The 17,360-nt window shown below is 31.3% G+C and overlaps 1 protein-coding gene across 1 annotated transcript in view; it reads left to right on the forward strand.

Annotated features, from left to right (window-relative positions):
- The window catches only part of LOC143244980 (flotillin-1-like), a 37,494-nt gene extending 20,364 nt beyond the window's left edge, over positions 1-17,130 (forward strand). Inside the window, exons 7-12 of the mRNA XM_076490618.1 lie at positions 3,799-3,918; positions 4,510-4,724; positions 5,066-5,111; positions 10,197-10,334; positions 16,447-16,611; positions 17,061-17,130. Of these exons, the coding sequence (XP_076346733.1) occupies positions 3,799-3,918; positions 4,510-4,724; positions 5,066-5,111; positions 10,197-10,334; positions 16,447-16,611; positions 17,061-17,090 (714 nt within the window). The 3' untranslated portion in view covers positions 17,091-17,130. The remainder of the gene's footprint in view (positions 1-3,798; positions 3,919-4,509; positions 4,725-5,065; positions 5,112-10,196; positions 10,335-16,446; positions 16,612-17,060) is intronic.
- Positions 17,131-17,360: the final 230 nt, after the last annotated feature.

Consider the following 17,360-nt stretch of genomic DNA (forward strand, 5'->3'; position numbering starts at 1 on the left):
AAAATAAGTGTCATATTAACTCATTGATAGATTTTCTGGTTAAACCTTCTGAGACTGCATAGGCCCTATATAATTATTCTAAAGAAAAATTAGTGCACCTGAGAATATCACAGAAACTTTGATAAAGGAATGTGCCAATCACATGATTTTTGTAATTAACTGGGGTCAACCAATATTTATGTTTAGATGATGGTCAACAACAAATTCAAAGTCAAAACTTTATAAAACATTAATTTATCAAAATTATTACTACATTTAGAGTTAATCTACATGTAATGATATTTAGAACAAAAGACCAGACTCAGTAGTAAGCAAAGCAGGCAGTTGACTAGGATTGCAAAATTCAAAGAGCAACATAACTTGATCTTTTTTTTTAGTTATTATTATTATTCCCAGTTTGCATCACCTATGATGCTTGGTGAAATATATGAATAACTGTTCCATTAGGCTACAGTAAATTAATTTTTGTAAACACCATTATGTTGGGAATGCCTTTCATCTTACCACTTTGTTACAAAAACTACTAATAACACACAGCCATTTTTTTTTTTTTTGTAACCCTGCCATGGTATAATCTTCATTTCCATCTTTAACAGAAACTGCAGCAAAAGTGTGTTGATGTGGTGTACTTCTAAATTTATGAGTATAGTAACCTATAACATTTTCAATATGTCCAACAGAAGATGATAGTTGTCAGGAGTGAAATACTGGAAAAGAAAGCCTGAAAAGAGAAACTTCTATTGAGTCAAAAAAAGCCCCTTTTTGAAATTTATTAAATATTTCTTGAAGCAGACCACATCATTGTATCAGGAGTCAGTACCTATGGATAGAAGTAGCAGTCTTCAGAAAGAAGGGAAACTTAACTGGGATGGAAATGACAAGACAATTGAAAAATCAACAGTGATTTAATCTTTATCTCCAATAGCATTTTGTGTGGGAACATAAAATTAAGATGCACTTGAAAAAGATGACTTTTCTAGTAATTTGAGAGAAAGCACAGCAGAAAGTTACAGCTCAGATGTTTCTGTTTTAAAAGATCCTGAAAAATTATATAAAGGAGATCGTAAACTTAGCCATTAATTAGTGAAAAAAAAAAAGACTTAAAAAACTGAAATGGTTTAATTTTCCTGAATTTGTCTGTAGTATTAAACAAACATTAAAAGTCACTTGATCATCTAGAATTGTTACAAAATTGGAAAGAACGTGAGACAAGGCTAAATACCAACACAGTTATTGATGATAAAAGTCAATCCATTATTAAACCAGAAATGCAGCACTGACAGAATGTGTTGGTAAGGGTTATTGCCTTAATAAGAGTACTTGACACTGAAAACATAGTACTGGATGAGAGTTTAGACAAACTGTTTGAACACAATAATGGAAATTTTCTTAAATTTTTGGAATTAATGGGGATGTTTGGCAGTGTGATGAAAGAACATTTTAGAAGAGTAATATCATACAAGATTGACAATCATGATTTGAGTAAAAATATTCAAAGTGAGATCATCCAGTTATTAGGAACACAGGTTAAGGAAACTGCTGTCAGTACTACTCGATGATTTTGGATTGCATGCGTGACATAACTAAAATCAAACAAATGACTCATGTATAGATTTGTGTCCATAAACAAAACTTGTAGTAAGTTGGCAGGTAACATAAATATCTGAGAGCATTTTGTGTAATCCCTGGAATTAAAAAATTCAAGTAGATCTGGAATGATTAGATCTTAACTCTGCAAATGTGAGAGGACAAAAATAAGACAACAAGGTCAACATGAAAGGAAAAACAGTAGAGTACAGAAAAGGATATGAGGCTTGAATCCACAAGTTTTTTGCTTCAGTACAATTCCTATTCACTTAACTTTTTGGTAATCAATGCAGCTAATTATTGTACAGAAACTGTTAAGTTTCTCAGCCTTTTTCTCAGCTTCCACACATTATTAGAATGTTCTTAAATAACACATCAAAAACCAAAATGTTACGGTGAAACCATTCAGTAAAACTGGATGAGAAGGTCAAGTAGTAACAGTAAAGACAATCCTGTATCAGCTTTCACTGAAAGAAACTGTTAAATCATGAGCAGAAGCAAAATTCATTGCAGGTAAAATGCTAAACCACAAATTGTTTAGCAACTTAGGGGTTTGGTGTGATATAATATATGAAATTAATATAATAAGCAAGAAACTGCAGATGGTAAACTGTGACCTGTCAATTGATTTTCAGAGTTATGAGACTGATCAGGGTTTTGCTGAGGTATGGTCACATGCAAGAGGGTTGGAAGAAGAACTTAGTGCATGCTTTCCAACTGAACTGCAAGTTTGATTTTGTCAGAAGAAGAAACAGTTTATCTACAAAACAGAAAACAGGCCTATCGATGATCCAAAATAGAAATATAACTCAGTTTTTAATCAGGTATTGGATTCTGCTATACATTCGATGAAAGAATATTTTTATGCAGCTTCAGTAATGTGTTTAAAGTTCTGTAAAGGGGCTGAGGTGGGAATAAATGGTATACTTTAAAAACATAGCAGTCCAACTTTTCTGGGATGGCTCTCACATGCAGTAGTTTTAAAGGCATTGATGCTTGAAGTATGTGACAAACTGATAGCACTGTTCAGAAGAATAAAATACATTTATAAGAACAATGTCACCTGTGTTTCTAACTGCTGGAAACAGTTGCCAGAAGGAAGCATAGTTTCTCAAAATTGTAATCAATCAAAAATTATTTGGGTTCCACAGTGACACAGGATCAATGGAATATATTTCTACAGCAAAACCAGTTGAGCATGAACTTGCTCAATATGTGGATCTGAAGGAAGCTCCACAGCAAAAAAAGCCAGTCAAATCATGTTTCCATAATCAGCAGTTAAGATATGTCTTTCTAACCAAAGTAATCATTGATTTAGGTGTATTTATTATATTATTAAGATGTTTTATGGTCAAACTAAATGTTTCCAGATTGTGCTTGTATGTATATAAATAAAATAGAGAGATGAAGGCATAATGCTTATATTTTGACAGTTAGGGTGGTGCACATTTTTATTTTGGTACAGTGTAACAGAATGTGTAAAGCCAGTGCTGTTGGTATCACTCCATAATATCTTGCAGTAAATGTTCTAGATGCTTTTTGAAAATAATTGTTAGTGTTTCTACAGTTATTCGAGTTTCATTATCTTGATAACATGCAGAAAATTTAGTTGCCATTTTCGTTTGCAATCTACACTTTATTTCAAATGTGAATTTTAAACATATATTGTATGTTTGTAATCAGTAATGGTCTGTAACCCAATGGGGCAACTCAGTAGTCTGAGGTGCATCTGTCATAAGTGAAAAGTTTAATCTATTTAAGTGGGAAAATATGCAAACAGATTGTACAAAACTAACCTATCACATTTACATTATTTGATGGAAAAATAGTAGATAACTTATAACCATACTAATAAAAATGCATTTTCTGTAGTACTACTTATGAAAACCTGGAGAGCAACTTAATAAGTTAACAAAGGACCACAATTTTTTAATACTACTAAGAAGAGTCTTGACAGATGTTTTACCAGTTGATGAAAGAGAGTAACTAGGTCACACATGGCCATACTACTATGTCAGTAATCTTTTCTCAGTGCCATTAAATGGATTATGATGACTGTCTAAGTTGAAAATTATCAGTCTTAACATTTTTTTGGTATTTTTAATCTAATATAAGGATTGCAGTCACAAATGGCAGATGGCAGAAATGATGAATTTTGTTGTATTAATTTTAGTGTTTTATTGCATGAAGTTTGATATATATTACTTTTAGGAAGCTATGGCAGAGGAAGAACAAATGGCAGCACGTTACTTAAATGATACAGAGATTGCCAAGTCTCAGAGAGACTTTGAACTGAAAAAAGCTGTATATGAAATGGAAATTAACTCAAAGGTATTCAGAATTTTGAGAATTTGTTAAAAGTAGTTGAATAAAAACAATGGATTTGAATATTACAAACATTTATTTCCATTTGCACTTACTAAAATGTACTCCTTTTAATATTTCTGTTTTAATAAAATTAACTTGTCGAACATTATGATATTGTTTTGTACTAAAATTTATTATAGCTGTATGAATATTGTTTGTTGTCTACTATGTTTATTACTAACAAGTATTGATGTTCTTATTGATTGTTCACCCCTCAGTGAAACAGCAATATGTCTGTGGACTTACAACATTAGAAACCAGGTTTTGATAACTGTGTTGGGCATAGTACAGATAGTAAATTGTGCATCTCTGTGCTAACTACAACCAAAACATACTGTTTTTTATATATTTTAATTTTTTTTGTTAAATCCATTTATTCATCAATTTTTATGAATATATTTAGTACTGAACTCAGAAATTAAACATTTGTTATTATAGGTTGAGAATGACTGAAGTTTATTATTTTTGTAAAACAATAAACAAATTTAAAATTGAATTATGTATTTGATACCAGTCTATGTGTATGATAAAAGAGAAACATCTTTCTTCAATTAGAAAGCAGAATCAGATATGGCATACAGTCTGCAGGCTGCCAAAACACGGCAGAGAATTAAGGAAGAACAGATGGAAGTGAAAGTGGTGGAACGCACTCAAGAAATACAGGTACAAGAACAAGAAATACAGCGAAAAGAGAGAGAATTGGAAGCAACCATAAGAAGGCCTGCTGTAGCTGAGAAATACAAGCTGGAAAAATTAGCTGAGGCAAACAGGTACATTCTTCTTTAAGTATCTATGTCTTTAAAGTTTATAAACAAGTTTTATAGTAATTTCCTTCTTCCTTTTACATAAACACTAGAGATTTCATACTATTTCATAATATTCCTATTGTAGTCTGTCTCAGTAAAGGATTTGAAAATTATGCAAAACAGTTTTTCATTTCATGCAGTCTCTATGTGAACTCAAGATTGATTGATATTACTTGTAACAAAAAATGATTACTTTACTATGTTTTTGAAGACTCAAAGTGAGACTCCTGTAAATATCAGTTATACATTTTATAAATTGTTTTGTTTGTAGTTTTGTAGCTATTAAACTTATTCCTATGTTTTAGAAATCGTATCATTATGGAAGCAGAAGCTGAAGCTGAGGCAATCCGTGTAAGTTTTTACAAATACATACATTTGTCGATAATTTGAGAAACAGACTCAACTTTTATAAATGTTGATTGGTAATTAATGTAGTGTAATTATAAAATTTAATATATGTGTAACAAACATGCAAGTACAAATTTTAAATAATTTTTAGATAAAGGTATAAGAGGAATTTTCAGAGTTGATACTGTTGCACATACTGTTTGATGTTTGATTCATTCATAGATTTGGTGAATATGGATTACATCATTATTCAAGAAAAACAACCTTTGATTTCCAATGTGATATCTTATTTCCTCTCATGAAAACTTTCTCTCATATATTGCCTTCTATTGGTACAAATGTTTTACTAGTCTTGATATTTTCACTTATACTCATGTATGTTAACATGAGATATTTGTGTACTAGTATGCAAATGATTATGTAGCAACCCTCCACCAGTGAGAGTGCAATGTTATAACTATCATAACCAGCACCCTCTCCAATTTTGCAAATTATTTTATCCTCTTAATTGCCAATGTTTAAAGTATAATTTTTTGGCTTTGCATTATTATTTTTTTCTCTCACCCATAAATTTTTTTAAAGTCTTAACTTCTCTCTTTTTTTAAATTTTTCCTATCAGCTCTGCTCATCATATCCACACAATTTCATGTGGCTTCTACCTCAGTATCTTTGAAAATTCATAGTACCCACTGGAAGGATTTACCATTTTGATTAAAGGTAAGAGAAAAACAAACTTTAAACACAAGATAATTATTAAAGAACCTTTCATTTGAACTGTTTTGCCTTTGTGGTTTTATCAGTGTCAGTACATATAACTGTTTGTACATTCTAACCCTGATGATGCTGCAGTGGTAATACATTGATTTAAATAGAAAGCTCATTTATAATTATATGGAGTTTAAAGGTTGTTTTCTCTAACATTCTTCCTCAGTAACTGTAACTATTACATCAGGTTTGTCTGGCACTTCAGTAGCCCCTGAATACATTATTGGCTCGGGATGTAATGGATAGTTTGCTGTGGGAGTTGGCTACATTTTTACAAACTTTTGAGTACCTGTTTATTGTTTTCTTATGCTTTTTAATACTTTGAATTGACATGACAATGAGGATTCAAGCTGCCTATGACTCCTCCATTCTCTTCAAAAGTCCTATTCAGTCAGATAGGATATGTTTTATCATTACCTCATGTTTCTTTTAATTTTATTCTTGCATTTTTCAGCAACAAGCCATGGGGCTAGTTTTAATGTTCCTTAAATCCTTCAGGTTATTGGTGGTCCCAAGGGTAGTTTTGGGGAGCTGTTAAGTTTGGAGGTATGTATACCTCGACCCTTCCATACAGTGGACATCCATGCTCTTGTTATGTTGTCATCCTTACTTCTCTCCATGAGCTTGCAAAGTTTGGTGTAAATTGACTCCCCTTCTTTGATTTTTGAATATGGCACTTTTGTTTTGTTTCAGGTAATTTTTTGGAAAGGTCACATTCTTGAATCTTATTAGCCCAGAGTTAGATTAACCCTTTTACTTAACCTCCTTTCTCCTGTACCTCCTTATCTGCATTCCTACCCCTGGTTGGTTTTGATCTCTTGAATGTTTTCAGTTTGCCAGTGGTCTTTAAGGCACAATTTATGGGGAAACTAGTAGTCATGGTGATTTGGGAGGAAAAGGTTTTCAGGCCTATTGGAGACTGGGCTTGGCAGGACAACGTCATGTACGGAAACTTCAACACTAGAATGTAGAGTTTCAATTTACATGACAAAAGATAACTTTTGCCCATTTTGGCTTTCCTCTATTATTACAACATTCCTACACTATTAGACCTGGCACAATGTGTTTTTGACTGCTTTGCACAGGTTTGGAGATAATTTTTCACAGATCCTTGGATTCTGAGGTGAGAATGTTTGGTATGGTTCTTTTTCAAATTTCTCTCTTCCTCAGTTTTTTGTTTTCTGCCAAAGTTTTTAGAAAGTGGTTTGGGATTTGCTTTTCAAGGATGTTATTTTACAGAAAGATCCCCATACTTTGGGTTCTTCTTCCCATATATTTGTTTCTCCATCAGAGTAAAGACTGGTAACTTATCATCACTTAACAGTTCTGAACCATTTATTAGTCCTTCTATTTTAACCATATGGTTGTAATTTGCCCTTTGTTGGATTTTCCTACTGATTTGTGGAGGATATAGGTGTTGTATCAGATACATTCATCTTCATTAACTTCTCCCATGCATTTTGTTTTTCTTCTTTGGATCCATAGGGGTTATGTGTTTCCAGTCCATACTCCTTTGTTGGACCTCTCCTTGAGTCCTTACAACTTGGGCCCAGCATAGCCAGGTGGTTAAGGCACTCAACTCGTAATCCGAGTGTCGCAGGTTTGAATTCCCGTTGTACCAAATATGCTCACCCTTTCAGCCATGGGGGCATTATAATGTGATGGTCAATCCCACTATTCATTGGTAAAAGAGTAGCCCAAGAGTTGGTGGTGGGTAGTGATGGCTAGTTGCCTTTCATCTTGTCTTCTACTGCTAAATTAGGAAAAGCTAGTGCAGATAGCCCTTGTGTAGCTTTGTGCAAAGTTCAAAACAAAACAAACCTTACAATTTGGATGGTCTGGGTTTTTTTCCATCTTGTTCTTTTATAGGAGCTGTCTTTTCCAACATGGCAAGGATGCCTGGCTTCCTCATAAGCAATTCCTTTCTTACTTTTTCTTCTAGGTGTAGAGGCTTGGGATATTTGTTTGGAGAAGGTGGACACATTTCTTAAATACCCTATGCAATGCATTGTTTATTTTATTTTTTTCTCAGTTGGGCACAGTTTTTCCCAGGTTTGGCTAAGGGCAAGAGCGATTCTAATTTTTTGCTTCTCCCCCTTTGCTTCTTCCATTTTCTCTCATTTGGAACAAAAGCTCATAGAAAGTCCATATTACTGTTTGCCATATCCACTTCTATTGTTTACTGTGGATTTGTTGTTCAAAAGGAATCTTGTTTGGGATCTCTTGGAGACTCCTTTCATCTTTTCTTCCTTACTAACTTCACCTAGTTGGTTGGATCTGGTTGAAACATTTTTGGATGCTCCTCCTTCGAGTCCATAATGTCTCTTTTTTTTTTTTTCCAGGTGCTCCCCTTTCTGATTGGTATGACTTTTCAGGTACTTAGAATGTTTCTGATTGTTGCTATTTCCCAGAGTCCTCTTGTCCTTTCTTCCCTGTTTACCTTCTCTCACATTTTCCATCTATCCTTACAACTGTTGGTGTGATTTGTGTGATACGATGAATTTCCAAGTGGTTAAGAAATGCAAGATTATAGAGGGTGCTAGTTACAATAGGGATAATGTCACACTCCTATTAGTGAAGGATTGCTACATAACCATTTATGTAAGTGTGCAGATATCTCACATTAACGTAAATGAGAGTAAAAAAGAGTATCAATGTGAAAATCTGTGCCAATAGAGGGCAGTATAAGTTGAGAAAGCTTTTGGTGAGAGGAGATAAGTATCTATTGGAAATACATTTTGAGTTTAGGAAAATATTAACTTTACAAGCAGTACAACTAAAATTAAAATTATATGAGGGCACTGGAAAATTTTTATTAAAATAAAAAGAAAGTTATCTCCTAAATTATATGAATTCAAATGGAAGATGTCTCTGAGATAATTTGTTTTAGAACCCATACATGTCACAATTGTGAAGGAAGTTTTAAGATAATATTAGTTTGCTGTTACTGATTTTCATAAGTACCAATAACACTAAGGCTATAGAACCACAAATCTTAGTACAATAATAGTATAATATTTTGAATGTCTCTTCCACTTTTCTCTTTGGGATATTTTATCTTAATGGAAATGAAGATTCACTTTGGTTTATGCATTACAAGTCTTATCAGTAGCTAGAGTATCTGAGGTTTTATTCATAGAACATTCTTCCAATCAATGCTAGTCACCTCTAAACAGAACAAATAGCTATCTATCAGTACTATTCTTAGATTTCTTTTTTGCTTATATGCCTTCGAATGAACTTCCACCCCTATGTGTAATTGTGTGATCTGAAACAGTCTTTAATGCAACTATTAGACTATACCTCTTTATTGATAAGAGGGTGACACATATCCTCCTTGTACAATAGTTCCCTTGAGTATATTGTTGAGGGTGGTATGGTCTAATGCTGACTGAATCATAGACTAGTGCAGTTCATGATATTACATGTAAAGGTGAAAGCTTGCTTGATGCACAAAAACTTTGGCCAGTGGTACTAAGCAATATTAGCTAGTTGTTCTGCATAGAGGTAAGTATGTATCTGAAATACAGTTTCAGGTAAAGAAACTTTTACACCGTCATTATTTGTTTTATCTAATTATATGGAAGCTTCAATGATTTATATCAAAGTTATTCTAAGAGTAAAAAAAAAACATTAACACCATTAGACTATTTCATCTCATTTATAGATTTTAAGCAACACTTTGACATTTTATACAACTTAAATATTTGTATCTTATTTTAAATATGTTATAAAAGTTATTTCCAGTGTATAGGAAACCATTTAATTTTATTTAAAATCTAATTAGAAATCTAGCTCTTCATAAATTTATGATTTTTCTGCCATATTTTGATTATAACATTGTACGTAAGGTGCATTGTGTATTTAGCTCTGACATATTAAATTAATTATATGATTCTTATTATTCTTTCTTGTTTTAGAACTATTCTCTTTTAGATACAGTAATACTTAATTGTTTCATTTGAGAAAGAGATTGCAGAATATTATATAATGTATGTTTCTTAGGGTTTTTTGTTACAGTCTATTTATTGTTATGCAAAATTATTATATATGTTTCTTTCAAAATTTGCAGAGTCCTTTTAAGTAATAATTTTCTACCCAAAGTAGCTATAGTTATTTTATGCAAATTTAATAAGTTCAGTTCATTTAATCTTATGAAAAATCTTAAGAAACATTCCTATACAACAGTTGTAATGGGAAGGCTGTACAAAAACACTATAATACATCTCACTTATTTTAATTTAACTCTATAATCTGTCATTATGTCAAGTTATAAAAAGTGCATGATAAGATTTTTTTTCCCAATTTTCTCTGTTTGTATAGCTCAAAGGAGAAGCTGAAGCATTCTCTGTGGAAGCCAAAGCTAAGGCAGAAGCTGAACAAATGGCTAAAAAAGCTGATGCTTTTAAAGAATACAGTCATGCAGCAATGGTTGATATGATTTTGGAAACCCTACCAAAAGTAAGAAATTGTACTAAGCACCATCATATTTGTACTATTTAAATTCTCTTTAAGCATTGTTTATAACAAACATTTATTTTATCCAACATGATTCAACTTAAAATGGCATTAAGTACTGATTTGTACATCTTATAAATTGAAAATATATTTATTCAAAATCTTATACAAGTCGGTGCTGTACCTAGATGTATATACAAGTAGAAGATAAGAGTTTCAAAATAGATGCTAAAAAAACTTAAATTTTACTATAACCTAATTTATACTTTTGTACAGTTTTGATAAAACAGCTTTTTTCAGTCCATGTTCTTACATCCTATATCATGCCTCCTTTTGAAACGAAGATGCTTTTATTTGTTTGTTTTTATCATAATGTAACACAATATTCTATTTATCTTATATATAACCAACAGCTGTAGTTGGAATGTTTAATTTATATAGTTTTGCCATTTTTTTGTCATAATACTTTTATTATAGAATTTGTTTTGCATTTGAGTTTAGTTTATGCATTTGTATTTAACCTAAATATTTCATATTGACATAACCTTGTGAGATATTGAGTTTATAGGTGAAAATATAATTACAACAATAAGGGTACTCAACTGATGAAATAACAAAGGTCTGAAGTGGTTTTATTGTCTTGACATTTTTACATATTCTACAGTAATTCCTGTATGCTGAATCCAAAAATGATATTCATTTTTCTCCACCACATGTAGAATTTTGACAAAACATAATATGCACTTTACATAAGTGAGTGAATAATTTTCATTGAAATTGGGTACATTTTATTATGCTTAAAATTTTGACAAACACTGGCTATACATTTCTCTAGACCAATTGTAATATGAGAGTTTTATCTATCTTTTTAGAACCCTTGAGATATACACCGCTAGTGTATAAATGGTTAACAGGCTGCATGATACATAATTTCTGGATGCTTCAAAGATTTTGGGATCCAGACTTTAGGCTAAGAACTTACTTTCTTCAGGGACATCATTTTATTGGTACAGAAATAGTGAGAAAGAAGTTATACCATACTTGTAATAATGTTCACTGTTTTACTGGAACAGTACTGCTGAATTAATACCAGTGCCTGAAAATGCAGTCCATGAACCAAGTGAGTGGAAATTTTTCATTGATTTCTTCTAGAAGAAGTCTGAAAGGTATTTTCCTTCACAATGGTAACATATATGCATCTGTTCCTATTGCTCATTCAGTTAATTTGAAGGAACTGTACAAATATCTCAAACTTCCTTTTAATAAAATTACATGCAAGTAACATGGTTGGCTACTTTGTGGAAACTCAAAAGTCCTTTGTATGTTGTTAGATCAACAGTCCAGTTAATATACAAAATTTCCATGTTTCTTGTGTAAGTGGAACTGCAAAACATGAAATCAGTTCTGGATAAAGAAATAATACCCATGCAGAGTCAGCCTGATACCAGAATTGAAAAACATTGAAGGTGAAAGTCCTGGTATTTCCACTTCACATGAAACTGGGCTTTATGAAGTATCTGGTAAAGGCCTTAGACAAAGATGGCAACTGTATCAAGTATCTGTGTGAACAATTCCCAACTCTTTCAGAAGTAAAACTCGAAGAAGAAATATATTTTTGGCTAAATTAAGAAATTAACTTGAAGTGAACTGTTCAAAAAGACAATGAGGAAGTTTGAAAAAAAAATGCTTGGATTGTCTTTAAAGATATTATCAACAAATTTTTAGCAACAAACGAGGGCCCAAATTATGAAAATATTGTCAGTAACATGCTAGATAAACTCAAAAAGTTGGGTGGTAATATGGGCTTGAAAGTTCATTTCTTACATTCACATATTGACTATTTCCCTGCAAATCTCAGTTTCATTAGCAAAGAACAAGGGGAAAGTTTTCATCAAGACATCAGAGAAAGGGAGAGGAGGTTATGTCTTATTATTGCTGGTTATTGATACAAGATGTGCCCCAGGTGCAGTACAAAAAATGAAACAAAAGACCACAGTGCCTAGTTTTGAGACTAAAAGATTTACATTTCTTGAAAAAGATCTGGATGAATGAGGATGCATATTTGTTTGATATCAATGTTCTTCCATTTTTTTTCAGTTTGTCTTTTTGTTAAGAAACATGATAATAAAAATGTTCTTTGTGGTAAATGAAATAGTAATTTGATTTGAGTAAGAGTTTTTTTTCATCCCAGTTTTTAAAAATTCTTACATGATAGAAAAAAAAGAATATTATTTTTGAAATCTACGTAGTGAATTTAAAAAATCCATTATTAAAATCAAAATAACTTTAATGAAGTTTAAATTTGAAGGCCTATGTAATTAATTCCTTGTGAACAATAGTGTAAGAAAAGTATATTTAATTAGTTATACTCATTACTGACTTAAATTTTAGTTTTAATTTAAGTAGATACAGCTAGTTTTGATTGGAAGTTAACATTGCTATATGTTATTGTGATACATGAAATATAGAAGATTTGATGGATACCATTTTGTCTGGTTCCTTTTCATGCATATTGGAAAATTCAGGTTTAAAAGACTATAATTTTTCTAAAATATAGGATTTTGGTTAAGAAACTATTAAGAAGTATTTTCTTTATGTCACAGTTACATTTTATGCTTTTGACTTCTTCAGTTATTCCCATCACACCAAACATGCTCATTTGTTCAGCCATGGGGGTATTATAATGTTATAGTAAATCCCACTATATATTGGTAAAAGAATAGTCCAAGAGTTAGCAGTGGGTGGTGATGACTAGCTTGTCTTCCCTCTTAGTCTTACACTGCTAAATTAGGGATGGCTAGTGCAGATAGTTCTTGTGTAGCCCTGCATGAAATTCACAAACAAACAAATGATATTTTAAATATCTCCTCAATAGGTCATTAGAAATTTACAGTATTATATGGTGTTTAATTTCTTGACAATATCTATGTTTGTCTCTGAAGAAGAAAGGTCAAATCTTCAATAGTGTCAAGATTACTGGGTTTTTATCATTTTGTATCAAGACTTATTGAACCTACATTTTTTCTGACTGTTATGACTGAGTCACAAATGCAGTGAATGTCTGTAAATATCAGGGAAAAACTTTGAATTTCTTATTCTTCTTTTTCATAACAAAATAACTCAAAAACCAAAACAATGATGTCAAACAATTTCACTGAGGTAACATAGTAGCTTCAAATGGAATATCTACTTTTATAATAATAATGTAATAACTTGTAGTGATTAAATAAACTCAAATCACAATTCTAGTGTAAATGATGTTATCATTACCCCTTGATATTAGTTTTTTTTCAGAAACTTGATGGCTCTCTGAAAAAGTTTAAGTACAGGATGAAACAGTAATTATCAGCCACTAATAGATAAACAACAAATATTATAGTTGGAATGTCATTGTATTTAGAACTTGGTTATAAATACAACCTTCCTACATATATTGAAACACTGCATTAAAAAAAACAACAACAAACAAACAAATAGAGATAATAGTAGAGATGATGCAAATACCATCCATACTATCTTATTTGCATTGTTATTAACCTTTAAACAAATGTAAAAAATTGGGAAAAAATTTTCTTAAACAAAATCTTTAACATTTTATTATGATTTTGAACAAAATATGAAACAAATTGAAAATAAGAGCATAGTAAAGACTTATTTATTAATGTTCAAATTTTTTTAGGATATGAAAATCACAAAAATATTCTCCAATGCACAGTACTACTTTACATTATTTACACCAGAAAGTCACCATCTGTTACTTCTTTTCTTTTATCATTGTATGCATACATATGTGACATTCATTGTCTTTGTCCACATTTTCTAGCTCCTAAAAAGTTCTGAGAAAATGCTTCTTTTCCAACAAGACTATCAGAAACTGTAAGGATATGTCTTCCTTGGAAAGGTCTTGTTGCACTCCCATACCTTTCCAATAATTGGTAAATTACATTGTAACTAAACTGCCACAATAATGGCTTCTTGCCATTTTACTAGATACATGTTATAAGAGTTCAAAATTGAGATATCAATTAGATGAAAAAAAGAGCTTCTTGTACTTCTTCACTCATTTACGAAGGCAATCAATTTGTCCAATTTGCATGTCACTTTTGTCAACTAGCCTCATATTAATGTATAATCTAAAACTATATCAGATTTGGTTATTGATTGTTTTGTTTCATAATCATCCTTTCCACTGTATTTCATTTCACCTTTATGTACTGTACTAAGAAAGTAACAGGACGTTTGTTTTTCCATTGAAATGATAAAATATTCCCTTGCTTCTTGGCCTTAACATTTCCCCTCTTTAGAGGTGCAAATTTAGGCATGTTTGTCTGATGAGTTGTGACTGTTCCACAAAAAACAGTCTTATTTTCAAAGATAAGGTTGCATAATTCCAAACTTGTATAATAATTATCAGTATATAATATATGATCCTTTTCAAAGTAGTCTTTCATCAGTTGCTTGACAACTGATCCTGAAAATGCTAGTTGGAGGTCTTTGGGAACATCTGCATCACTTGCAGAATAGATAATCACATCTCTTACAATTCCTGTCTCACAGTTACATAATGCAGAGATCTTATTCCAAATCTATGGTGCTTGCTTGGAATGTATTGCTTGAAAACAATGCAACTCTTGAAAAGAATCAAAGATTTATTGATAACTTCTTTTTGAAATGGAGAAAAAGATTCCTTAGCTTTATTCTTCACCACTGTAAACACTTTTCAAACTTTTCATAATTGATCATTTGCATTCAGTTTTTCCTTATTTGCAAATTGCAACTATCTAAGAATCTCCCTGAAAGTAGATCATTCTTCCAATAATCAGCCAACACATGCTTTTTTACGTTCAGCATAAGCATCACCAGAGCAAAAAAGTGTACATTTTACATTTTCTCAATAGTTGTATCTTCCCATTTCTTACTTTGTGAAGTAGAGGGAGTGTTAAACACCTTCAGAATTCAAGGCTTTAAAAATACACATCTGTTTGTTTATTGCACAGTATGACTCATCATATTTTGATCAAATATAGCAGTAAAAAATTCATATTCTTTATATTCATCCATGAGCTTCAATTTATCTTTGAGTCCAGTGTTTCTACTATCAAAAGAATGAATAAATGGATCAAAATTTAACATCTTATCCATTGGGAACCAGTGGATTCTGATTCACTGTTTGGATCACATTCAGAGCTTGAAACAATTGAATTTGATGATGATAAATTACTTGAATTGTTTTCTTCTTCATTGGAATAATTAACATGTGCTAATACTTCAATTTCGTCTTTTGATGAAAAACGTTTTCATTTCATTCTCTTAGTTGATGCATCCTTCCTTTATACTCCATGACTTATACTGAGAAAATGACTCAGATGCAATGCTTTGAGTGGGTATGGTCACTAGGGTGTGAGGGGATTGCCTACTAATGTTTTAGCTTGTGCCATCAATTGAATATAGTTGTACTAAGTGTAAACCATGAAATTACCAATTGATGATTGCAGCCTTTTTCCAGGAAAACATCAATTGATGATGGTTGCTGTTTAATGTTAAAGAATTGATATTAACCATCTCTACATTTATTTATGTTTTCATTTTTTTAAACTTATTTTTACTTATGAAGTGCATTGTCACTCAAGAATGAAAATAGATTACTATACATAAAAATTTGATAGTTGATGGAGTGTTGTTTAAAGATGACCCTTTTTGAGTACCTCTCTATGGTCTGTTGCATTTTTAGTTTCCCCTGGTTTCCATCCTATTATATTTTGTGAGAATAGAACAATTCCAAATTTAATGTGACAGCTGAATATTATTAACCCTTTGAATGTAGTTAGGTCCAAGTATGCATTTCATAACTTTTTACATATAGTTTTTGACTAGAGAAAAACGACAGTTAATATATAAAGTTTTCTTGAAATAAACCTTTGATATTCGTTTGAGATTTTAGAGATTATATAAATAAATTTTAAAACTACAGATTGAAAAAAAAATTTTAATCTTAATATCAATAATTGCTTTTCACTCAGGCTTGCCAGAGTAGATAATAATTATATATCTGACCTATAAGTTATATTTTTTTAATATTTCTTATTAAGAAGTAACTGTCTAAACATTTTTTTAGATAGCAGCTGAAGTAGCAGCTCCAATTTCTCAGTGTAAACGTGTTGTAATGGTTTCATCAGGAAATGGAGAAGTAGGAGCCAATAAGCTGACTGGAGACATTTTGGATATTATGGGCAGGGTGCCAGATATGGTCACTCAGTTAACTGGAATTAATATTAACAGTGTAAGTATATTATAGAACTATAAGCTGAAGCATTTGTTTAATACAGTATCATTATCAGAATATAACTTCATTATTTGTATACATTTTATATATCTCTCTTTTTTCTTTTGGTGTGACTGTTTTCATTATAAGAATTATCTGGAATTTGTTATTTATTTAGTTAGTTGAAAAAATGTGGCAGGATTGGAAATATTGCTTTTTAGTGAATTCAGTGACTGACTTAGATTATTATGTCAGTTTATAATGGTAGTTTTAATGATACAGACATAAAGATACATTCAGTGACCATGTTATTCAAAAAAGAACAGGGCTGGAAAACTAGAAAGTGACTTATTAGTGTTGTATCTAACTGTACTATGATTGTTTCAGTTAAAAAAATATTCATCTTGTCAGCATATGTGTTTTATATATATGTCAATAATTCTGAAAGTTTATTTTCTCTTTTTCAGTCATTGAGGGCTACTCAGACTTCAGTGTGAATTGAATGAAAAAAAATAAAAATATTGGTGTTTTGGCTTTGATTTCTTTGTGCTTCTTACAGTTCAGACCATAGAAATATTTGAAGCTAACTGGAGCACAAAATGCTTTTATGTTTTGTAAATGAAAACTCAGATCAGTTAAGTGTACCGACTTTTTTATGTTGTAATCAGTATATTGTCCACTTATAATTTTTAAGTAGCATGATGGTAGATTAGTATACAATCTGAAGCTTAGATTCCTATAGTGTTTTCTATTGTTATTTCTCATCA

This window comes from Tachypleus tridentatus, chromosome 2, assembly GCF_004210375.1.
Source record: "Tachypleus tridentatus isolate NWPU-2018 chromosome 2, ASM421037v1, whole genome shotgun sequence".
NCBI classification, from domain to species: Eukaryota; Metazoa; Arthropoda; class Merostomata; order Xiphosura; family Limulidae; genus Tachypleus; species Tachypleus tridentatus.